General features: G+C 46.0%; 1 protein-coding gene and 1 long non-coding RNA gene across 7 annotated transcripts in view; both read left to right on the top strand.

Annotated features, from left to right (window-relative positions):
• Positions 1–978: 978 nt before the first annotated feature.
• LOC148183811 (uncharacterized) lies at positions 979–9,473 on the top strand. The gene is made up of 3 exons (XR_015773288.1): positions 979–1,090; positions 7,293–7,477; positions 8,893–9,473. It is a non-coding gene; the product is annotated as an uncharacterized LOC148183811 (long non-coding RNA).
• A 15,035-nt stretch (positions 9,474–24,508) lies between these two features.
• FGFR2 (fibroblast growth factor receptor 2) overlaps positions 24,509–25,442 on the top strand; it is a 78,927-nt gene continuing 77,993 nt past the window's right edge. For 2 of the 6 annotated variants that reach the window (XM_088059930.1, XM_088059928.1), the window contains exon 1: positions 24,510–24,894. In XM_088059930.1, coding sequence (XP_087916056.1) covers positions 24,758–24,894 — 137 coding nt within the window. In that variant the 5' untranslated portion in view covers positions 24,510–24,757. Of the gene's footprint in view, positions 24,895–25,442 lie in introns of all 6 variants that reach the window. The other 4 variants (XM_014250409.2, XM_088059929.1, XM_088059927.1 and 1 more) reach the window with 3 other exon arrangements.

Here is a 25,442-nt window from a genome sequence, read left to right as displayed (position 1 = left end):
AACTGTTTCATGCAAGGCTCTAAGGATGGTTTTCATTTATTCACCTCACCTCCCCCTGAAATAAGCTGAACTGAATGTTCATGGATTATTCTCTCCAGTTTTGCTTCCTGGCATAGATCTTTGCACATTTTCACCTCTCAGTGTTGCAAATCCCCACGGGCTCCCCCTGAGTGCAGACTCTGTACACGCTCTCCTCTTGGTTCTGTTAGTCTTTTGTATTTTAAACTTTGTAAAGATTTTTTTTCATATGCACTTTTTGATTTTAAACCCTTTTAGTGCAAATTGAATGGAATCACAGAGAATTTGGGAGAGGGCAAAGTGTAAGAGCAGTGAGGATGGCTGAGTGAGGCCAGGTTGGAACTGCTGGATACAGAACAACTGTTTTTGGGGAATGAGGGCCACATCCAGCTTTAGGAAGAGGAGTTAAGTTTTCAGAAGTAAATTCAGCTGTGAGGCAGCCCCTCCTGGAGCTGCAGGTGGAGGAGGTGCATGTGCAGGAGCAGGAGGCAGGCACCCAGCCAGCTGTGGAACCTGAACACCTTTCCTGTGGGGTGGATAACAGGGAGAACAGCAGAAGATAATAAGAGAAAATAATCTGTGTGGACTGACAGCATTATCTTGTATGAGGGGATGCAGAGGCTGGAAAGGAGGAGAGGGAGAAAGAGGAAGAGCAGGCAGCTGCTCTGTGGATGCTCCATGTATTTGGCTAATGATGGCAATAAAACAGGATTAGCCGCTAGCCCTGGATTGATGGGCAAGGCAATTGCCAGACACTGCTTCCCTTCTGTGAGCAAAGGAAGGTGGCTGTATGTGGGAATTACTTTTAAAAGCTCATTAGCTGGGTGTTAAGTCTCATCAAACAGTTAACATTTCAAACAAGTACAACCTGGGTATAATTGCAGCCTCTCTAAATTTGTTTGCCCCATCAATACCTGCCACTATCAATTATTTTATTCCTCCTCTGCTATTTGAATGCTTCTTTCAAACTGGGCCTTACATGGAATTATTTGTTTGTTTCTGACCAGAAGATAGCAGGAGCTTTTTAAACCACAAGATGTGTTTTCTGCTCTGTGAGCCCTGTAATCTGAAGGTAAGAGATTAAGTGGGAGACAATGATGTTTGATGTTTGCAAAATCCATGGAAAATTTCTAGGCAGAGGGCAAGCTCAGGTTTGAGAAGACTGGGGTTTGGAGGATGTGGTTTGGGTCTCCTGGATGCGCCAAGGAGTTCCCACCAAAGCAAATGGAGCCTGAGTCATGCAGGAGACTTCTGCTCGTGTTTATTCCAGCAGTGGGAGAACCATAGCAGCAGGAAAACAAACTCTGGGAGAGAGGACAGATAAATGAGCCATTCCTGGGCAGCAGCAGTGAGTTCCACAGGGATGCCAGAGGGGAGAGAGGGTCTCCTGCCCTGGAGCACTGGGGGAGTGCAAGAGGGGTGAATTGGCCCTGCCAGGCTGATAAGGAAAATAATAACCAGAAAAAATCTTTTATTAGTGCTGACCCAAACATTTTTGCCATTTCTTACCTCAGAATGTTTGCTTTTATTGCTGTTGATTCTCTTTTTTTCTGGCTGCTGTGTCTCTGCTGAAAGTTTTGTGGCACAGATGGCTCCCTGGTGATTTCTGTGTATATCCTCCAGGGCAGCTATTTAAATTTTACATTTTTTTAAAGTGACACCTGTTGGACATGGGCATTAATTGGAGAGGGGAATAAAGTGGGCTGGCAGGTGAAAGCCTTCCTCTTGATCTCCCTGTGCTTATCTTTAATGCTCTTAAGCACAGAGAATCAAAATAATTAATTAAGGTGGCATTTCTGTGGTTAAAGGGAGAGCTTTGCTTTGGCTCCCAGCTCCCCACAGCTGCTCAGCTGCCACGTGAGCAGGCATTTCTGTGCAGTGCATATGTGGCACTCTGTGCTCCTGGCGACCAAGAAGGGTGGGCTTATTTTGGAAACTGCTAATGGCTTTGTTTGCACATTTATTCCCTTTGCTGAGAGAGGCTGCAGACTGTTACTGTGACCTTTTGTGTTTCTGTGATAAAAAGCTGCTGTTGAGCCAAGCAGGTCTGATGCTTTGGGCATCCAGGGGTCTTTGGGAAGGCCCCCAAACCATCCAGGCAGAGGGAGGCAAGATGCTGATTGCAGTTGGAATCTATAGGTTGGGTAATGTTTGCTAGGGTAAATATTTGGAATGTAGGCGTAGGAATTTAGAAGGAAAGGGGTTAATGTATCTGCTTCTTCAAGGCACTGGGTTGCTGGTTTTGAGAGTTCATTTCTGGAGGCATCTCCAGCCATGCCAGGGCTGCTTCCAGTTTATTTCCTGTAGAGCAGAGGGATGCACAAGGAGAGGAACGTGCCTTCCTCCCATCCTCAGGCAGGAACTCTGCAAAACTGTCAGACACCAGCTGAAAAGGGGCTTTTGGTTCCTAGAAAGGGAAATGGCAAACCACCCCCAAAGACAGAGCAGCAGCATTCTCAGTGTTCTTCTGTCTCCAGACCATCTCTTAAATGTAGCAGTAATTTTCTTCAAGTTTAAATGTTAATTTTTATATAAGGAACAAGCTATCAATGGTTCTTGCTCTTTATTTTGACACTAGAGCTGCAAACAACAAGGCATGTCATATTGCCTTTATAAATTGACCCCCAAAAAGTGGTTCTAATTTACTTCCAAGTTTTGGTAATATTGATTTCCATATATGTTCCCAGTTTCTAGTAATAAAAATAGTCTACTTACATGAATCATAATTTATGACAGGGAAAACTGAATTATGAAGAGATCCATGCTGTGAAAGTATGATGTGCTTTTTTTATATATTGTTCTTGGTTAAATAAGTAGCTTGGAACTGGTCATTTAAAGAAGAAAAACAATGCTGGTTGCTTTTTCAGTGGCCTTTTCAGCCCGTCCATGTAATAATATATAAAATGAGGCATATTTCCATAGCTGCCATTCTGGAGTGAACAAAGCTTGTTATTAGCTTGTCTAGCCTGGTTTGTTTGATTTGAACTTCAGTCAGGGGATGAGTGCATGCTTGACATTTCTTCTGCACTAAAATGTCTAAACCAATGCCAGCCTGGGCTCCGTTATGGGAAACAAGTAAAATCCATTCAGTATGTTCATGAGCAACTATTCTGACTTTTAATATACTTACAAAGTATATAACCACTTTTGTCTGCTTATGCAGCCAAATGTTTTTGATGTTTTAAAGAAGAAAAAAAACCCAACAAACCTAGTGTAGGTTTTCTTAGATATGGAAAACGTCCATATTTGTTTTATGTGGCTGAGCCTGTTTATATTGCCCATGCTGAGGATTATATGCCCTTAAACAGGAGAAGAATCTTGTCTACAGCTGTTGTGGGGAGCCTGTGTTAAAAAAATGACACAGAAAAAGTGAAGAATTTTCTTAATGAGTATGTTAGTAATGAGAATAGAAGACAGAATCAGTGATTCCTTGGACCCTGGAAGTACTTTAAGTACATCCCTGACCTGATCCCTGTAGAACAAACAGTGTATCTTTGAGGTTATTAGTTTCAATGGGGCTTACACGTGTGTTCAATAACTATGTACAATAAAAGCTCTGCTGAATTCAGGTCCAGGTTTGCTTTTCATGTCAAGAGAAATGGCATTTGTCCAGCTTGTCCTGAGAGCTACAGATAAAACCACTGTGGGTGTTCAAAGTAGTGTTCTCCAGGCTTTAAAAAGTTAAAGAAATAGACAAAGTGTGTTTCTCCCTCTCACATTCCCTGGAGATGTCTGATTTGGCTGATGGTGTGCCATCAATATCATCATCAGATTATCCCAGAATTAAAACATCATTAAGGTTGGAAAAAGCTTTCAAGGTCAGTGAGCCCAATGTTAACTGAGCATGGCCAAGGTCACCACTAACCCATGTCCCTGTGTGCCACATCCACACTTTTAGGTCTTCCAGGGATGATGACTCCACCACTGCCCTGGGCAGCCTGTGCCAATGCTTGACCACCTTTTAGAGAAGAAACTTCTCCTATTATCTAAACTGTGGCACAACTTGAGGCCGTTTCTTCTTGTCCTGTTATCTGATACTTGGGAGAAGAGACTGATCTCCTGTGATACTCATCACTTTAGATATTGCTGTGTGAGCTCCAGGCATCTCTTTTAATTAATGCCATTATTTATTTCTCTCTGAGTATATCCAAACGTTTTTTTCCCCCTCTTTTGCCACAACAAATAATTAACCTAAAGGCTGATCTAAATGGCAGTATGACCAGAAATCAGTGTACAGAAGCAGCCTGTGCCACACACCTTTCTGCTGGCTCTGCTGGAACCCTGTCAGGGCTCCTTCCCACAAGATGTATCTGAACAGAAGGCACCCAGGTTCTGTCCTTTTCCAGCAGCAGCAGCAGGAAGCGGTTTTGGAGTTCCTCCTTTGGATTCATGCCACCCAAACATGGATATTTTTTTGGTAAATACAGCATGCATGTAACCTGCTTGACCTCAGTAAATACTGCATGAGCATGTGTGTAAACTTGAGGCCAGCTCACAGTTGGTGACTTGGAGAGGCTGCTCTGGCAGCAGGGACCTGCCATCAATCACAACCTGCTTTTAGGGTCAGGCTCTGTTAGTCAGTAAAAGCTCCAGATGAGGAGGAGCTTACTGGTGACAAAGCAGCACTGCTGTGTGATGTAATTCATCTGTGAGACTGAAATGTGTGCACAATAACAACAAATCCATACCTTTCCCCAAATTAGTCACTGTCAGTGTTTTTCCCTTGTGGCTAGCAGGTATCACTTGAATCTTCCTAACTAGATTGAGTCCCAAATAGTTCCAAACTGCCCCCTGGTCAGTTTGTTATGGAGAAGAAACTAAACTGTCCATTCGCAAACTCTGTAAATTTGTGTTTCCTTCATGAAATCCCTACTTTGGGATGTCCACAATGTCTTTAAACCCTCTGTCTCCAAATCTTCAATATAAAGGTCAGGGTTGGCACCTGGTAGTTGCTGTTTTCCTTAACACTTCACATCAGAGAGTGTAACTAACATTTTTACTATTTATTGGTTTGCTCTCTGGGGAAAACTCAATTTTTTTTAATTTTTTTTCTGAAGAGTAACCCAGTCATCCAAACGAGACATTATTGTGATGGTTCCTGTCAGAATATTTTCAGTAGTGGCCCAGTAGTGTTAAAGATGGAGATGAAGAAAGACAATATGGCTCCAACAAAGCTAATTGGAAAAACTCCCATGAACTTCAGCAGAATCAGGATTTAATCCCTGCTATTGTACAGCTAAGGAAAGCTACATGAGAGAGAAGTCTTTAAAAAAATTATTAGAGAACAGTTATGATCTCGCATGTCAAATGTATTTAATTAGGAGAATTTTTCCAGTACCTCCAGAGATTTAGGGACATGCAGTGGGACCTCTTCTGTTTGGAAAATACTTTGCCCATTGTGGGCACTGGGAGAGGAAAAAAAATTGAAATAATCTGTATCCAATTGCAGTTAGAAATGTAATACAATGGGATAGGGCTGAGACCCACAGGGAAGTAGTGGCAGCACTCCCACTGACCTTAATGGGAGCTGGACCACATCCCACACGGCCTTGGAGACGTTTGTGGGGGGAAAAAAGTCTACTGCAAAGCTGAAAGATGAGAACGAAGAAACGCATGGATTTCAAAACTCTGTGGCTCAAGTGGGGCCAGAGCCAGAACCTGCTGAAGCAAACACAGAGCCAACGGTCAGGCAGGCTTGGTTTGACTCGTTCTGTTGGCTCTTTTGTTTTGCAGAAAGTTTTGTCAGTTTGTTTGTTCCTACTCTTAGGAAGTACCTGCTCATCAGCAGATAATGCACGTTAGCTACTCCACTGTATAACTGATATGCTGGGTTTTATCCAAAATCACAGGTTTTATCCAAAATCAGTGTGTTTTCACTAATGAAGTCCAGCAGGAGCTGGTGACCTCCACCCTCAGCAGTTCCACTCCCAGAGGGGGATGTCTCCCATGGGATCAGCCGTGGGCAAGGGCTGGGAAAAGGCTGGCAAAAAGGGGCCTCACAGTGGTGGGGTTTCTGTTGCTGCCAAGTTGAGGCAGATCATGGTGGTAAAAATGCTGCTGTCCCACTGGCTTTGAAGACAGCAGGAAAATGACGAGGAGGTAAAATTTGCTAGAGGTAAAATGTTTTCTGGGCTTGAAACACAGCTGAGGAAAGGCTTAATGGTGAAAAAGCATTTCCTTCATGTGGAGGAAAAGGAACACCCAAAGGACTGCAGAAAGGGAATGAAACTACCTTCAACCTCAACAGGGCCAGCAAAGGCCAGAGAGCTCCCAAGCTGCTGTTGCTTCCTTGCCATTTCGTGAACTTATGGGAAGAGGTCTCCACCATGGTTCAGTTCATGGCAGTTGGGTTTCTGATGCACAAATGTGGGGAGGACAAAGCCAGGACAAACACAAAGCCTCCTCTGGATACCAGGATGAGCTTTGCTCTGTGTCTCTCCAAGTGCATCAGTTCTCCAAACTACGTGGAAAAGTTTCCAGAACTTTCAGCAAAGCACCAACACTGGCTTTGTAGGGAATTAGGAGGGTTCTCACCCCCAAAGAGTTCTCAGAGAGGCAACACAGGAGGAGCCCAGCTCCTGAGCAAAGGGCTGCCTGTGCTTCCAGAAGAACTTGCTAGAAGCCACAATGCATCTTGGAAGGAGCGGGGATCATATTTCAGCCCTGGATTTTAGGCACACGTTGTGACAGCCCGCGGCAGACATGCCAGGAACTTCATTCCGTAAATCACATTTCTTGCAAAGGAGGCCTCTGTGCTCAGTAGTAGTAGCATTTGTTTCTTCTTTTTCTTGGCTGCTTTGCTTGGAAGTAGTGTAAAGACTTAACCCTGGTGAGAAGGACCTGCAGAGAAATAATGGAGTATGTGAGAGCTCCGGCTTTTGCCTTGTTAAATGAAACTCGGTCTATATAAACACCCTTGAAAAAACCCACTGGTAATGCTGCAAACATGGGATTCAGCAGCAGGCTGTTTTCATTTAGCTTCTTGGCAGCATTTTTAACAAGAATATGTTTTTTTGCAACTTTCAAACCAGACACATCATCTTGGATGAACTATAATGGTAATAAAAGCTTTGCAAATATCTCTATTTCTAACCCAGGTTTTGCTGGAAACATCTTACTGCTCGGAGGAGAAATAGAGCCTTCATGTACTGAGTGTAAATTGCTTAGAATTGAGCATATTCCTGTCTTTACTCACACCCCAGCTCTACCCTTAGTGTTCTTTGGTTGGTTCAGTATCACCCCCCTTGTTAAGAGTGGCTTTTTCTTTCATCCAGCTGTGCTGCAGAAACTTCAGAAGCTGCTGACCTGATGTACTTTGCCTCTTCCCTCTGAAGTGTGTGATGTGTTTAATGCAACAGTGTTTTGTATACACAAAGGCTATCATCACCCCAAATTACCTGTTTGTAGACAAATGTTTCCTCAGTCAGTTGCTGAGGGTGAGGAAGATCTCTAATGTCAGGTAAGAAAAGGCCTCAGTCTGGAGTGAGGTCTGCTTTGAACATTTCTGAATGAGTATTTTGCAAAGAAATGTATATACGAAGACATGGTGCTCAGTTTGATTATAGTGGTGACCCTAAAAAAATGTAAAAAATGGCAGTGGAGATAATAATCACAAAAAGGGTTTAATTAGAAAAGCACCCACTGATTTGTAGAGCAGATGTGAGCAGCTTCAATTCAAAGTTCCTGCTCCTACCTGAGATGCTGAACCCTATCATCAGCTCATCATAACCTTGTGTAGACCTCTGTGTATCCACTGTCAGCCTAAGGTTAGGCAGAAATTTTCCCTCACTATCATCTAGAAAGTTACTCCAGAATCTCTCTCAATAGCTCAAAACTTTCTAACTTCCATGTGTTCTCCATTTTCTTGCCAGCTGGTAAAGTTTGGCATAACTATCACTGTTAATCCTGAGCAGCACAACTCTATTCATTGTGCCAGTCAATTCAGTCTTTATTTTTTTTTATTCTTGTCTGTTCTGATCCCATTCTCCCTGAATAGACATTTCCATCTTCCTGTGTTTGACAGTCCTTTCCAGTCTTATGCTATCAACAAAATTCAACGTGCTCCTATTTCCTGTGCCAAGAATATTAATCTAATATCCATCAAATATTAATCTAATATTACTCTTAAGCTAATATTACTCCTAAGCTAATTATCTAATAACCCAACACTTAGTGTCTGGGAACTCTCCTGTTCAACTTTCTCTATGCTGATGTCCTTCCTTTCAGTTTGAGATACCACCAGCTTCCCTAAGAATTTCCTTCTGGCTCTGCTGAAAGAGTTACTGGAAATGCAGGGCTCTACCCATTCTTCTGCTCAAAATTAGGGTGAAAACCAAAAAGCACATTTCTTTAAAATGTACTGGTCATAGAATCACAGAATGGTTTGGGTTGGAAGGGACCTTAAAGCTCATCCCATTCCACCCCCTACCCTGGGCAGGGACACCTTCCACTCTCCAAGCCCTGTCCAATCTGGCTTGGAACTCACAGGGATGGGGCAGTCACAGCTTCTCCGGACACCCTGTACCAGGCTTCACCAACCTCACAGTAAATAATTTTTTCCTAATATCTCATCTAAACCTGCCCTCTGTCAATTTGAAGCCATTCCCTCTTGTCTTGTCACTACATGCCCTCGTAAAAAGAAAAAAAAAATGAAACCCAGCAGAATTCTTGAAGCTGGGGCTGTCTCTGAGCCAAAGCACATCTTAATAATAAAAATCTGAGTGAAAAAATGAATTGTGCCTTCTGCAAAATCGCTGGGTTTATACAAGTCATAGGTAATGGGATGTTTATCACACAGAGCCCCCAGCCCCTCGTTGTTTGACTGAACCATTCGTGCTGTCCATGAAGGTGTACATTTGGTTTGTTGTCACACAGCTGCTGTTTTCCAGTGCAGTTTAATTCCTTGAAGCTGCGACCGCGGCACCAAGGAGGCTCCCTTGCTTTGGAGCAGAGCTTCCTCTGGGAACACCTATTGCATCTGCAACGCCACCACCACTGACCACAGTGGAGTTCATCGCCTCCAAGCACGTTCCCCACGTGGAGAACCAGATTCCCTGCTGTTCCCAGGGGTTTGCTCTTCCACCCCGTCCTCCTCCAGCCAGCAGAGCGACCAGCGGTGAGCCACGGCCCGCTGAGGCCTGTTCGAGCCTCACCAGAGGAAGGAGCAGCACCGTTGTCGTGCAGCTCGTTCTTCCAGCCCGTGTGGTGCCCCAGGAGGCAGGCAGGGAGTTAACTTTGTGCTCTGCCATCTCTTGGAGTTACCAGCCAGCCTCTGAGGAGGAGCACGGCCAAGCCGCAACACGCCGGAGCCACGGCGGCACTCCCGGCACGGCTCGGCCGCACCCGCGCTGCTCCTTCTGCAGCCTCACAAAGGCCAGTACAAAATAACAATCAGGTGCTGCATTGTTTTCCTTCAAACCTCGGCTGCCAAACACATCAGCGATCCCCTGAGCTGTGAGGTGCGGACGGGCACAGGAGCGGCCCATGCACGCCGTGTGCTCCTGCTGGCTTTTGGCTCCACAGCCCAGGGCTTGTGGGGACAGCAGCGGCCGGGCCGTGCCCTGGTGCTTCGGCTTTGTGTTGGTGTTGCCATTTCACAGTCACGGGATGTGCTGGGTTGGAAGGGACCCATCAGCAACATTAAATCCAGCTCCTGGCCCTGTGCAGGACGTCCCAGCTGTCCCACCCTGTGCCCAGGAATATTGTCCAAACAGCTCCTGAGCTCTGTCAGCTCTGACCACTGCTCCTGTTCCAGGGCTCAACCACCCTCTGGGGGAAAAACCTTTTGTTGAAACCTAAACCTTTCCATAAATATCTAATTTTAATGGCATTTGATGCAGTGCTGTCCCTGCTGTCGGTGCATGCTGAAAGCACAACTGACCATGCTTTATTATTTTTCAGATGTTTAGTTGGCCTAAATAAAAGACTGGATAACTGGCATTGATTTAGGTTACTCAGGAAATTCCTGTAAATGTAACAACTTTACACAGTTTACTGGCTATTGCGTGCAGTCTCTCCCTGACAATATGTGCATCACCCCGTGCTTCTCTGTGTGACAAACCATTACTGCAGAAGGGTTCTGCTGTGGGGAAAGGGCTCTTTAATGAAGCAAAATTGTAATGAGGTTTTGTGGCTGAAAGCTGAAGCTGAAGAATTCAGACCAGTAATAAGGTGTGCATTCTTGGCCACTGGAGAATTTAATATCTGAAACAATTTGCCTAGGGATATGATGAATTCTCTCTTTGAAAACTTAAATTAAGATGGGGTTATTTTTTTCTAAACAATCTGGTTCAACCAGAAGTTATGGTCTTAATGCTGGAGATTCTGGTAGCAAGTACCTGACCCAGGTGATGCAGGAGCTCAGACGAGACGCTGCAAGTCTCCACTTGGGCGAAATAAAATGTTTTAAATGCTGTACTAAAGCATTGCTTACCTGCATGCTTTAAGGCTTAACTCAATCTTTTCTGCATAAAGAAGTGGGGGGAAAAGTGAGAACAAATGGCATTTTCTGAATTTTTCTGTGATGTATTTTTACTTCTGTGCCTATTTCTCCAATAACTTCTCACTGACATTAAATATAACATGGCTTAAAGGGAATTGTCTCACCTTCAGAGAGCCTCCTGATCCCTTTTCTTGTGTTGGGGAATGGGTTACCGCTTGCCTTTGATGGAACACCAGTGCTAAGGGATAATTCACCAGGAAATACCCCAGGCCAAGCAATGAACTGCACAGCAGCCTTCTTTCTACTCATTTTCCTGCAAAAACAATCCTTGTGTGCTTAGATATTTAAGGAATGCACAATACAGTGGTGGTAGTGACTTTTGGAGCTACTAAGTATATTTTTCTTTTCTTCCCTTAGCATAGAGGGGAATTTAACACAAGCCCCTATGGTGGGCAGGGCAAAGACCTCCCCAGCTGGAGCAGGATTTCTCCTTCTCCTCCTGGCCTCTTGTAGGGGATCTGTGGCTGAACTTCAGTGATGTCCAAACCACTGCTGCTTGCCCAAGTGGCTCCTGAACCCATGAGCCCCTGCAGGTGAGCTGGGGAGGGTATGGGCATGGTTTCAGCATCCCTGGGAACACCTGGGCTGGCAGGAGTTGTCAGGGCTGTCACCACAGGGGTGCTGAGCAGCCAGCAACAGGCTTGTGATGAGAAGGGAAAAAATAGGCAAGTAAGAAGAAGACCTTTGATGCAATCCCATAGAAATCACTCCTATAACCCAAGAGTACCCTACAAACTCTCCCAGCATTATATAAATCAACTAAATTAATCCAGCTTATGATCTAGATGAAACCTTTTACTCTTTTCAGCTGTTTCTGTACAAGGACCTCAAAGGAAAATGAAGATACAGGCCTGTATCTGAGGTCTACTTGACTTTTCTCTGTCTCTGTGATAGTGGTGAACAAACGTCTACAGGGAATGCCAAACTTCCTTGTGTTGTCTGTGAATAATGGGTCTTCTCTTAATACTCTGGCATTAGTAGATAAACAAGGAAGTGGGTTTTTTGGGACATAGATGTAGTGATTCCAGTATTTCCCATAATTTTACACTTAGATTTATTCAGTCAGGGGGTTTGATGAACCATCAGACCATGTCCCCACAATGACATCAGACTCCCTCTCTTGTTCTAATAAATGTTGTTAGTTTTTTTAACCTGTGAGCAAAGTAGGGGTAGAGGAGAACTGAGATACCAATTTACTTCATGTGAAAAGCTGGCAATATCCAAGGAATAAAATACTGGAAAATCATTCTTTCATTTGTCAGCATGCTGAAGCCAGGATCCATCCTTTTGCCAATGCTAAATTATTCTTCATTATGTACAACACAGCTTCACAAATTATTGCTTTTTCAACCTTACTGCCCAGTAGTTATTGAAATGAACAGAAAAATTCATGCTCTCATTTACAAAGTTGCTCACTTTGGAGAAACAAATTTATTTACCAGCATGAGTTTTACTTTCTGAAGCAAAACCAGTACTTTGCTGAAGAGTGTTTTTGGGAAAACTGCATATATTTATCTCCCTGTGTTTACTGAAAGTAGACAGAAAAATCTTCCTTACAGAGGTTCTCTTTACTGGTGGTGAGGGACAGACCTGAAAAGCTCTGGTGGTTTGTGAGCTGGCAGCTGTGGAAGTTCTTATGTCCCTCTGCCTTCGTGGGTTTCATTAGCAGAGATGCACAGGGTGGCATTTGGAGATTGTAACTCACCAGGAGAGTGGGAATAATACCCTCTGGATAGGCAAGGAGATGAGATTTATACAAGGAATTTCAAAGCCTGCAATTGAGGGCTACATGTAGGTAAATTTTTCTGGGCAGATGTTTCTTTATTGGCGTGAGACACACTTTACAGTGCTTTGTGTTTGGCCAGTGAATTATTTAATGGAACAAACAGTAAATCTTCAGTCTCAGCCTTGACTCTGGCTCTGCTCTTCAAGCTCGTACTCACTCCAGAGCAAATGTTCCTGCTGACAAATTCACAGTGATTTTTCATGTTGTTGGCATGGTCTGGCACATTTCTTCAAGGAAAATAAATCTCAATATCAAATAGGGAATAGTCACCTAAGGAGGAGCTGCATAAAGATTGGCTATTGGTTATTTGGGTGTACCTTCCTTCAGGGGAAGAAACTCATCCTTCTGTTTAACTCTTGAAAGATATTATTGACTTTAAATGGAAAGAAAAAACACTGAGAGCACACCACAATCTCCTGACAAATATGTAAAATCCTGTCTATTTGTATTCACAGAGCACAGCTGGAACCAAACAGTGGATAAAGACCATCAGTAAACTTCCAGTAAATGAGGCAATGTGCAATGGCCCAGAATGGATGGGGATGAGCTTTTTAGCAGGGCTGGCTGTGATCATACAAGGGGGGATGGTTTGAAACCAAAAGAAGGTTGATAAAAGGAAGAATTTTTTTTTACAATGGCTTTTCCTTCCAATCCAAACTATTTTAGGACTCTGTAATTCCAGAGGGAATAAAGGAAGATGTGGCCCTGGGGTGCTCTGTAGCAATAGTAAACTCAATAATAAATTTTTAGGACTGGACAGGTGTATAACTGAGCCTTACCCCAGCACAGTGACGCCCAGGATGGAAACTGCTAGAAGATAGATTTGTCATATGAAAGTGGTACCCACCCCTCACAAGGAAATAATTTCCACTGCTTATCTACAAGCTCTTCTGCAATGCTGGGTGAACTGAAGTCAAATATTACACTTTAAAAGACAATTACATGTCTTTCACTTCCTCAAGTCCCTCTAAAGCCAAATAGTGCTATCTAATCTAAACCACCACAGCTCTTCTCCATCCCCTCAGACACATGCTGTGCATTACATTTCTGTAGAAATCCACTGCAGTCTGCTTCAGCAATCCCTTTGAAGTCCTTGGAAGCTTATCTGTACTCCAGCAAGCAAGGGTGTGTCTCCAGGCCAGCTTGCAGGCAACCATAAAGCAGAAATTTATCCCAGAGGCCACAGGTGCCTCTCTGGGGATTTTTTTTTTTTTCTCTGAGTATGAAGGAAATCTCCAGAAGTTACCCAGAATAAAGTGCTGCTGAGTGGGAATGTAGTGTGAGTGTGGCCCACTGGGACTTAAAATCCTTCAAGAAAGCCCTGAAAATGGTCACAGCTCCCTCGTGACAAAGCTGAGCAGGCAAAAAACAAAGTGGGGTTGGTAGGAGGCATCTGTCTGTCTCCCCTCCAAACCCCAGGTGCACCCACCAGCATCAGCCTTTCCCTGCTCAGCTCCATTCCCACTCTCCAGAGGGTGTATGGACCCCGCTCCCCCTGCCTTATCACCATTCTCATCCCCCTTTCCCAATAACCACAAATACTTCGCCTAAAAAAAAAGCTGGAAAATGGTTTTAATGCCACAGGAGAAAAGAAAAAAAAATTTAAAAAAATAAATAAAATCTGACATTAATCCTGAGATGAAAATGGTTGAGCAAGTATTTATGTTGATTTAGGGCTGTTCTTGTTACATTCTTGAGACTGGTGAGGTTATCTTGTAATCCATCTGAATTGCAGCTTGCGGCATTTTGAGCTAATTTTCAATTGTGCTGCATTTAACTATTCTTTACCTCCTTCTGTTTCCCAGTATTTGTGGAAAAACATTCATCAGGCTTAGGAAACCTAAGGCTACAGCCTCTGAGGTGTCTCTGCATCAAAAAATGGAGAAATAAGACAGAGCATTTCTTAAAAAGACAGATTTTGGGGTCTGTTGAGATTTTGGATTCTGTTGAGAGGCGACACTTTTGCAGGGCTGGGTTTTGACAGGAGGAGGGTTCACTGAGCAGCTCCCTTTCTGTTTATTTTCTGAATGTTTTGAGTGAATGCACGTCTCTATAGATGTTTAGAGAGCAGAAGCGCTGGAGATGAGGTTTATTTATTCACAAGATATGTATCGTGCGAACAGCTGTGCACTGCTTCTCCTCACTGCTCTGGTGATGAGATTCAGCTCCCAGCCCACAGATACCACAGGGAGAGGCAGCACAGCCCCCAGGAGTGGGGTCTGCAGTGCCTGGAGGCTCCTGCCTCTCCTCCAGCATCATTGGCCTTATCCTCCTGGAGCTCTGTGCTGCAAGCTGGAAAGGGGGAGGAAAACTGGACATGACCCAATACTCTCAGGGTACCCAGAGAAGCTGTGGCTGCCCCATCTCTGAAGTGTTCAAGGCCAGGCTGGACAGGGTTTGGAGCAACCTGGGACATGGAAAGTGCCCATGGCAGGGGCAGTTGGACTAGCTGACCTTTAAAGGTTCTTCCAGCTCAAACCATTCCATGATTCTAACACAGATATGAGGATTTTGGAAGACTTTTTCCCTCTGGTGAAGTTAATTCCCTTCTCCCACCATTCTCTCTTAACAGAAGAGCTCTGAATGGGTGGCAAATTCATCAGAGTTTTGGATGAAGGGCATTAGGAGGTATTTTCTGCTGGGCCAGTTTGGTGATCTCAGCATCCAGGAAAAGGAAGCCACAGCACCAAACCCAGCATTTAACATATCCAGTGACCAGATTTTCCTGGAGTACAAAGCAACTGGATGTCTCTAAGCACATGGGATCACAGCATCATTTTCTTCTGGGATCTTTCACAAGTTGCTCCCTGAGGAAAGTGGGGATTAACCCCATTTTTCTCATGCCTCTGGAAAACACTCCTGGTCTGCTCCTTACCCCTTAAACCATCAGAAACCAGGGGAATGGAGGCAGGAGTGAAGAAAGAAAGAAATCTTGTATTCCCCAAAGAAACCTTGTATTTCCCCATCGTGTCCAGTTTAGTGAGAGCAGCATATGAGCACCTTCCTTTCCTCCTTCAGCTTCTTTTCCCTTCTGTCCCTTCTCTTGACCCCTGGGCACTCCCCTGGATGGAAAGAGACCCATTGCTTCTAGTTGCTCCTACCTGTTTGTTTGCAGAGACAGGGCTAAACCCACATTATTTCTTATCTGTCGATGATGTTTTTCCTGTTGAACACAATCACAAATGCTGCTCCTTTGCTTTTAGCTCAGTTTTTCACCGCTTGTTCTTCCACACCCTCCCCCCTTTGGTTGTACCTGGCGATCACAGCAGTTTCTGTTTAAAATGTTTCAGTTTCTCTGTTTTCTAGAATTAGCCAGGAGCTTGTTGCTACATGTGGAGCAGGGTGGGACTGCTGATGGGTTTTTTTTTAAATTTTTATTATTTTTCCCCTTTAGAAAGTAGACTGCTGAATGTAAGGCTTCAGGGAATAAAATTTACAGGAGAGAAATTGCCTTGTATGTTTTTAGGGCAGAGCTACCTCACTGGCCGACACAGGATTTCACCCTTTGCATGCCATGAAAAACTCTTTTTAGAGCTAATGCTTTCTGTAAATCTGGGATCAGTGTTTCTCCAGTTCCTCACTCCTTACTGCTCTTTTCCTGTCTGTGGCCAAAAATGAATTTGTTGCTTTCAGATGCGTTGCTGAATTGCTCTGATTTGCCTGTAAAAAGGCTGAACATTCCAGCAAAATTTGGAGCCCTGTTTAAAATCTCGGTTTTTAAAGAGATTTTTGAGGTTTATCATTTGCATTTCCACAGCATTATGGCCCTTTTCAAAGGACCTGCAAAATTTTGGGACCCATCCAGCTTGGGAAGGCAGGGAGAGGCCATTTGTCATGAAACCCCCGTGGAGGAAACCCGTGGGACAGGGCTGGTTTTACAGACAAATTAAAGGAGCACCAGGAATAAAAACCAGCAAAACCATTGCTGCACATCCTCACGGACCTGCTGTATTCCTCCCACTAGAGGACAGCAGCTGGGTTACACAGCCACCAGGAGCATTTCACAGCAGCAGCAAGAATAAAACAGCCCTACCCTTCCTGTAGAAACTTGTTCCTTTCTAGTGGTTTTCACATAATGAATCCCAGTGAATATTTAACTAAGTCTCTCCTGTAATCAAGTTTCTGGCCTCTTTACTTGTACCCACAGTGCAAAACATTTCCTGACCCACTGAGTTCAGCAGCCCTGGGAGTCTCCAGCAGGATCTCTGCTCAGCTGGCATCAGGAGAGCAGCATGAAGGTTGTTGGGTTTTTCTCATCCAGCAATCACCAATACAACCTTTGCTATCCTTTAAGAAATGGAATCTGACCGCAACTTGGCTATCTAAATCAAAAGCAGGCCTTCTCTTCAAGCCCTGAAATATGGCTGTGTGTTTATACATAGATGAATATTCATTCATATGCATATGAATATTCAGTAATGTGAGTCTGGATTTCATGCAAAGCAAGCTTCCCTGCAACCCTTTATTTAAAACAAAAAAGGATGAAGGAGAAAAGGGTGTTTCTGGGTCTGTGGGAGCAGGGAAAAAGGACAGTTTGGATCTGTGTGTGGGAAACCTTCCTGTGACTTTGCTTTAAGGAAGCTTGTATCAAATTGTCTTTGGACTTCATCTGCCTGCCCATTACCTTCCCATCCCATGTTTGGAGACTGCAGCTTGTGAATGTGGCTACAGAGTTAACAAATGAGGGCTGTTAAACCTCCATGCATCTCTGTTTATGTGGAGACTTTCTTGGGCAGATCACTGGCTGTTCTCCAAGGCAATCCAGGGTCTCAGGTGAGATTGTGGGTACCACAATCACCTGGCAAAGTGGAGGAGGTCATCTTCCAGTGGGGACTGGGGCTGATGAAAGGCATGGCTTTCACTGAGAGACACATAAAAGAAGAATCAAATTCTATGAAAACTATGGTAGGAGACAGGGAAGGGAAATTATATGCAAAGGATGGGGAGAGGAGAAAGAATATTAACAGCCTGGAGAATGCTGACTTGAAAGATGTTTTGAGGGTTAAGAAGAATGAGGCAGTGAAATGACTGTAGGCATTTAGTCCTTTATTACCCAAGGTGGGAAGTAGAAGAATTACTTTTATTTTATATTTTTAACTGCTACAGAGTGACTGTGCCTGCCTGTGTCTGCACCTGGGCCTGTGGGAGAGCAAGCTGGAAATGCAGAGCTTGGCAGTGCAGCAGAGGATTTGGGAAGCAGGAGGGATCTGTTGGGATTTGGTGCTGTGGAACAGCTGGGTCACAGGACCCTGCCTAGAAAGTATAGAGTGCCCACACTGTGGGTCCCTGCCTTCAAGTTTCCTGCTCCTTCCAGGATTTAAACTGTAACACGAACCCTGGTGTAAGGCTGACTTCACACCTTCTGCTCTGAGGCTGTGCCTGGAAGTTGGAGCACCTCTGCTGAACCCTGTGGTGTCACCAGGGAGGAATCTGATCTGATGGAACACTGCAGGGGAAGCTGCCACAACCACCAGCTGGTCCAGTGAGACACAGGGCTCCAGTAAAACAAACCAGCGGGTATTGATCGGCTGCAAACAGAAATGAGAAGTGCTTGGGCCAACAAGCAAAATATACCCAAGTTCTGTAACAGAAGGAGAAATTTTCTTTGCAGCCTTTGTCTTCTGGTTTTTACAATTCTGGCTGTGTCTTGCTGTGCCCTGCTCAGCAATCAGAAGGAGTTTATTCACAGGGTTTCTCTGCAGTCTACTCTAAAGGAGCTCATTGCTAAAAGATCTTCTCCAGTGGATGCTGCTTTCCACCCTTTTAGAAGTGATACTCTTCCCCGAGAACCAGGGATGCTCTACCAGGACAGCGTGTGACAAATTCTTTATGAGGAAACACATAATAAATTGAGGATTTTCTTTTATTTTGATTATTTAGTATTCAATATTTGCATTATGGAAGTGCCTGGAGGTTCCAGCTGAGATCAGTGTCCTATTGTTCTAAGCCATGCATAAAAACATGGTGAGAGATGAGGAGCTTACCATCTAAAGAGATGAACTGGATAAGGGGTGGGAGACAGGAAGACAGGATGACAGGAGACATAGCTGGAGAGCTTGGACACAGACAAATTAAGTGCCTTTCCCAGGAAAGCCAATGGAGAAGGGCAGAAATCATTGAATGTCCAGGATCCCAGTGTAATACCCTGCTCAAAACACACCACATTTCCTGTTCAAATATATCTCACAACACTGTAATGAAAACAACAAATATTTGTTTGGAATATTTTCCTTAAGACACAGAAAATGAGAGGAGCAGCAGAAAGGTTACATGGCTATGAGGCATAACAATCCAAGGGGAGTGTTGATACTCAAATGCCATTACAAGACATTGGCACAGCAGCAGTGAAAATAAGATTTTTTTTCTCAACTGTTTGGCCTTAGTGCCTGAAGAAGTATTTCCTAGAATATTCAGCTGTTCATAATGCAGAGAACGATCAAAAATTGTAAGACAAAATCAATTAATTTGCCCCCTTCTCTCTAGCTTAACCAAAATGAGGTTTTCTTGTGTGATAAGCACCCCTCAATGGGTTAGGAACTGCAGCCCCCTCTTCCCATACACATTTGGCTGCAAAAGAAATTGGTAGCCCATCTGCTTCACACTTTCATGGATAATTATTGGATATATTTGCATTAAAATAATTAATTGTTATCTCAATTTGTCAGTTTAACAGCATCTTGAAGTGATACTTGGTGAGAAGTAGTGATGGAAGCTTCTCTGTTGTAGCTTTTATTTTAGAATAGGGTTGTTTTTGTATGAAATGACTTTTTCCTAAGAGACTGAAAAATCTATAGAGAAGCTCTGCCTGTCTTTGAAAAAAAAAAATAATCAAAAGTGGGTTCCTATGATTTGGTACCCTAAAAAAAGTTCGAAGCTGCCCAGAAAGAGAACCATAAACACTATGGAAAACAGGTAAATATTTTAGCTGGCAATGTTTGGGTTTAGACACTTAGCTCTGGAAGAACTTTAAAGGAAGGAAAAAAAAAAAAGAAAAATCTTAGACAAGCATTTAATCATATCTAGCATGGGCAGGAGAAATTTTTGGATGGGACAATTGGAATAACAGGGAAGAAATGCTGATTTCCACTGTCCTTCATGGAGAAAACCCTCGGTGTTGTGTGTGGTTGAATGTGGATCTAGAAGGTTTCTCCTCATAGACCTCTAAGACTTGAATATGTGGCTTTTATTTTCTTTCTTTTTTTTTTTTCCCCCTGTATTTTATTCCTATTTTCATCAGTTAGAACTGTGCCGTGTGAGCAGGTCCTGCAGCTGGAGGATGGATCTGTGCTGCAGAACTTGCTTCCCCGGGGTACCCATGGCCTCCCCTGCCATCTGCCTGCTCCGTGCCAGGAGCTGGGGCTGCCTCCTGCCTGGAATCCCACGGAGGAGCCGCTTCCCGTGGAGCCCTGGCTGCCCTGATATCTCCAGCACTTAAAAGAAATGTCAGAGAGTCCGCAAGGATTAGAACTGAGAGTGCTCAGAAGCTGTGCGCTGCGCTGTTTTCCGAGGTGACTTTTCCCACATTTCTCGGAGGCACTGGTTGCCCATCTCACCCCATCTCTCCGCAGACACGAGCTGTTTGTCACCTGCTGAACCTTCTGCCTTCATCCCTCCGAGCTGGGCTTTCATGGATGAGCCGGGCTCTGCTGGCTGCAGCCCAGGAGCAGCCTGAAGCCAGGCACAGCTTCCCCTTAGCCCGCCAGGTGAAAGGCGTCGAATGAATCCATCTCCTCACCTCTGCGTGCCCCTCGCTGGGGATTTGGCTGAGCCCAGCTGTGCCCTCGCCGCAGCTGGAGCAGGGCTCGGACCCTGCCCCTGTTGAACATTAACTGCATCCCTGCCTGCGTGCACAGGGACCGGAGTTGGGCTGACAGCAGCGACAAAGAGCTGGCAGGGCTGAAAGATTCAATTTAACTTTCTTTCTCCTCCCCCGCTTCCATATGCGAGGGCACACAGTGCTGTTCCTGCTTTTGAAACTTGAGGGGCAAAGGAGCATTGGTGTCCTCATTTTCCTTCCTCCCTATTGATGTATCATTGCCAGGATGAAAAAGGACGTCTCAAGAGCTTTTGAAAAAATGGGTGACTACTCAAGACATTTTATAAAGGAGGAAGAATGGGAGAGAAAATAGGACTCGGTAGGGGGTAGAAGGAGCCTGAATGTGTGCCTTGTCTGTCTATTCTCTCGCTTGAAACCTGGAGCTGTTGTTCCTATTTCAGTTCAAACTGTCACCTTTAGTTCATGATGGCTTTACTGCCCTTGCTCCTGAACCTCAACAGATTGGGGCTTATTTACCTATTCACACTCTGCTGTGGAACCTCATTAATAGGCTTATTAGCCACACCATTCACGTGCAGGAGGGCTCACAGAAAAGATCCCAGCCACTTTGAGAGGAGGAGGAAAAAACTGTAAAGAGATTATGCTCTCATTCAGCAGCCTAACTGCTATGAAAGGCTCCCTGGGCCCACTGAGATCTCTTGAAGCCTAAATATGATGACAGAATTGATCTCCCCCCACCACCCCTTTAATTCCAAACATGCTTCTGCTTTTCTCAGATTGAGGAGCTGGGCTGTTGTGGGACACTTTAGGAGAATGTGGCTCATGTAAGAGAAAAGGCTGCTATTGATAGACTGCTATCTTTTCATCCTCCAAAAGAATAAATTCTGACAAGTGCTTCCAGACCTTGGAAATAGGTGTTCTGATTTGTCATTTTTAGTGGAATGCTTCCTTTTCTTTCAGAGTATCCAAAGATATCGATGAATGGGGAAAGGTATTGCAGCTTCCTGTGCTGGACAATAATTTATGTGAGAATGTGTTAACAATGTTTTCAATGGGCAATGGACATGCCTGATGCTGGGAAAATTGGATCTAGACTGTGACATTTCAGCTTCTCAATTAGAACATTCAGATGCCTGTTGCTTTAGGAACAACAACAACAAAAAAAATACTAAACCTGTGTTTTCAATCAATTACAAATTTGTCTGCCATCCTTGATAAAGACTGCGGTAGTGGTGGGAAAATACATGCTGGGCGGTAAGTACATATCCTACAGAAAACTTTTTTTCAAGTTTTTGGTGTCTAGTTGTGTTACACTATGATGTGTGGCCTCAGTCCTTGAAAATCTCCTTGATCAATACCGCACACAACATATAAAATGTACAGTAGAGCTTAAATAAAGTAACATTAAATTGATCAACACTGATTAAATTTGAGGCAACAACCACTTATTGATTTTGTTGTCAAGCTGACTCTACACAAGCAAGCACTACACAGACTCCATATCCAAAACCTTTTAGTTGACGGTATCTAAAGCGAATGTTTTATTAAGCAAGGATCAGGCTAAGCTATATTGAATTCTGAATACCTATATTATGCAGTTTTAGATCTGTGTGACCAAACAAATGATGTTTGCATAACTTTCCGACAACTTTTCCCATTTGGGCACCACACAGACAGGTATTAAAAGTGCACTGTCAGACCAATTCACGGGGCAGTTGGAATCGGGCTTTGAACTGAGAGGCTCCTGAGGGTGATTTCTGGAGCGGGCGTTATCCAGCCATCCTCTCTAGATGGAACTGACCACGAGCCAGCCATGGCTTCTGAGCCCGAAACACTTCAGGAGAGGTTTCGGGGACCGCTGCTGAGCTGGTACCATTTCTGTGTGAGGATGCAGATGCTGCCCAGTGCCGCGGTGGCGGTGCCGCAGCCCAGGCTCAGCCACTGCGGCGGTACTTGCCGCGCTCCCCATCTTTCCTTTCAAACCCGCTGGAAAACTTCCAGCGGCGGGGCCGTCCGGGAGCTGTGCGGGGTTCCTCCCCGGCAGCCCAGCGGTGGCTCTGGGACGGGCTGTCCCGCTGCCCCGGGCAGGCAGCGGCCGGAGCGAGGCGTCCCCTGCTCCGCTCCTGCCCCTCTCCGGTGCCAGGACCCTCGGGCAGGGTGGGGGCTCCCGGCCGAGCACCTCCGAGGGCCGGGCGGGGGAAGGGGCTCGGCGGCGATTGGCAGAGCCCGGCAGCGCCGTCCAGGAAACGGCTCGGGTTGCAGCGGGGGGAGTGACCGGGGGAGGAGGAAGGAGCCGGAGGAGTGCGCCGAGAGGGGGAAAGGGGGGAGAGAGACAGAACCCACCTCCCACCCGAGGGGGCTGTCGGCGTGACAAAGCTGCGGCGGCTCGGGGCGGGCGGCTGGATGGAGCGGAGCGGGACCCGCGGCGCGCTGCTCGGCGATGCCCGCCCGGGGGAGGAGGCAGCTGGCGCCGGGCACGGCGGGCTCGCCCCTCTGAGGCGGTAGCCGCTGCGGCCGAGCCAGGGCACGGCACGGGACGGGGCGCCGGGCCGGCTCCTGCCTCGCCTCGCCGCCCTCCTGCGTGCCCCGGGCGCGTCCCGCGGGGGATGCGCGGCGCTGCGCCGCTGCGGGCTCGCCAGCCGGGGCCGCCCGCGCAGTGACCGCGGCCGCCGCCACCGGAGTTTCGCCCCGTCCCGGGAGCCGCCGCTCCGCACCGCGCCCCAGCCCGGGAGCCGCCGCCGAGCCGAGCCCGCCCGCCCGGCGCTCTCGCCGCAGGTAAAGGCAGCGGGCGGGCCGGGGGAAGGGGCGGCCCCGGGGAGGCGGCGGGGCTGGGCTGGGCTGGGCTGGGGGTCCCGCGGCGCTCCAGCGCTCCGCGGGGCTCGGGGGCGGCCCGGGCGCAGGGATCGGGGTGCCCGGTGCGGGGCTCGGGGGTACCCGGGCGCAGGGCTCGGGGGTGCCCGGGGCAGGCTGTGCCGATGCGAGGCTCCGTTCTGCTCCCCGATGAAGCTGCGGGTCGGTCTGTGGTCCCCGGTCGGCGCTGCGGTGCGGGGGAAGCCCGAGCAGCAGCGCTGTTCCCCTGCCTTCCCTGCATCCCCGTGGGTGCACGGGTGTGTTTGGGGATGGCTCCAGCGGTGACAGCGGGACGGGCAGCACGGGCCGAGGAAGGGGCTCGGTCCCGGAGGAGCAGCCCCGGCTCGGAGCCCGGTCCTGCCCCGCCGTGCTGCGGGAGCGGGGCCGCGGGGCACAACCGCCCCGGCCGAGATAAGTGCGGAGAGAAATCGTCAATGAAATATATATTTAAATGCAAAACGGCCCCTTCAAACTGGGACCCATTATGCGTTTGGTGTGAAACGCTATCAACATTTAAAACTTCATTGTCTCCTTTGTACCAAATCCCTGTAAATCTTCCACTAGCCTTTTCTCATTTTCATCTGAAAAGCCTGTTTGGGCTGAATAGACAGCAATCAGCAGCCTCTGGACTTCTCCCGCTCTCTGGAATGTCAATTAAAATGCAGATTTTTTTTTTTTTCCCCTCCCCGATCTCTTGGTGGCAAAAGACTTGAGAAAAACAAGATAGTCCTGGAAAGCAAATGAAAGAAGTTCAAACAATGAAAAAGTACTGAAGCTGCCAGCCGGTTCCCATTAGTCCTCCAGAATTAATGTTTAATAGCTGTGATGCTCAGATTTGCTTGGAGATTGAACCCTGCTGAAAAGTCTTGTTAGATATATGTGTGTATATGTATTTTTATAGACGGATGTATGCTTCTGCATTTTCTGTCTGTACAGAATTCCTCTCTCCGTGGAATTGTGTAGGTATATAAAGCTTATTAGCTTTAAAACTTCATCTACCTGGATGTTTCTGATGAAGCTGCTGGGCTTTTAGAGCGCTTGAGGTTTGTTTGTGGAGGGAAGATGCATACTTCACTCAGATTTTGCTGTTCCCCGCCTGATTGAGAAAGATGCTGAAAAGTTCTACCATGAGCAATGTATTGATTTGGTTAACATACTCTACAAATCGTGCTGTCCCTGGGGAGTGATAAACATCTTATAAACAACAATGCAAGTAGATTAAAAAGAACACTGAGCATTGAATTTAATTAATGCCACTGCTGAACAAGTACTACTTGTTTGTGTGTGCGAGTGTGTTTAAACTGAAGTACAGCTTGGAGGAATTTGGTTGGGCTCCCAAACCAGTCTGCTTTCCCATGCTTGTCAGTTTGGCAAAGAAAATTTGGGCAGGTATGTGACGAGGTGAAAATTGACTTGATGAGCGAGTGGCAAGGAGAGCCATCAATCATTGGGGGCTGACAACTCCTCCCCAAAGTGTAGGCTGAGAAGAGAGACAGAGTTCCCTTTCAAGGGGAAAAATAAACACTACGTGTGGCTTTCACTGAGTCTGAGACTCCAGGAGGGATTATGGTATTGTAGTCAGGAAGCCAGAATTGTGGAGGCCAAAAAGCATGCTGGGGCTGTGTTCCAAACATTGAGATAGAGGTACATAATTATCCAGCACAGGAGGTCTTTCCAGGGACTCGTCCCCCAGCAACTGTGGCAATTAAACTATGAGAAGAATTTGGTTTCGTTTCATCTTCGCTGGACTCCACTTCTTTTGGGAGAGGGCAATCCTTGAAGCCTGTTTGCTGTCCTGGTGGTAAAGAGTAGTTTGGCTCCATGGATGGGTGCAGAGCTTTGGTTTTTGTGTTGTTGCACCTTCGCAAGCCAGGATTTTGAGTTTGCTGCTGCTTTGTGGATGAAGAATCCCTTCTTTATGCCGGCAGATGTTGAGGTGCGGGAGCCAACAAAAATCTTCAGGTGAGGAGACGCGTGGCCAAGCAGCCCCGTGCCGCGCTTCAGGATTTAGGATGAGGATGGGAACCACAAATGTGCTTTCAGTGGCGTTTAATGTAGTCTGAAAATCTGAAACTGCAGGACTGTCAGTGGAATTAATGCTCTTGGAGTCTGAAATACATGCTGGCGTTCTGGTATGTTTTCTTTCCGCAAAACCGTGATAGGATTTTGCATTTATCAACACAGACTTTAATCGAAGTTTACAGGATGATTTATGGAAATTAAATCAGCATTACATCCAGGCTGTTGATTAGGGGTTTCTACCCACTTTGCAGCTGGATAAACTGAGCTGCAGGGCTGTGGCTGCCAGACAGCGAGGTGGGCAGCGGACCTGGGTGGTGGCATCCAGGGGGGTTTGCTCCAGACACAACCTGGTCCCAAAGACAGAGCCCTCTTCAGCTCTACACCTGCTCTGTGCTTATTTAGAGAAGGGCTGGGCGAGCTCTTTGCAAATGTTTGTGCAGTGGTCTGGTGGTGTTTTCACTGAAAATTTAATGGTAGTTGCTAGCTTG

Source organism: Pseudopodoces humilis, chromosome 9 (genome assembly GCF_049639895.1).
Source record: "Pseudopodoces humilis isolate 2021_Gansu_Grassland_sample_001 chromosome 9, ASM4963989v1, whole genome shotgun sequence".
Classification (NCBI taxonomy): Eukaryota; Metazoa; Chordata; class Aves; order Passeriformes; family Paridae; genus Pseudopodoces; species Pseudopodoces humilis.
The sequence above is the reverse complement of the archived record's forward strand: the minus strand, read 5'-3'. Positions and strand labels throughout refer to the sequence as shown.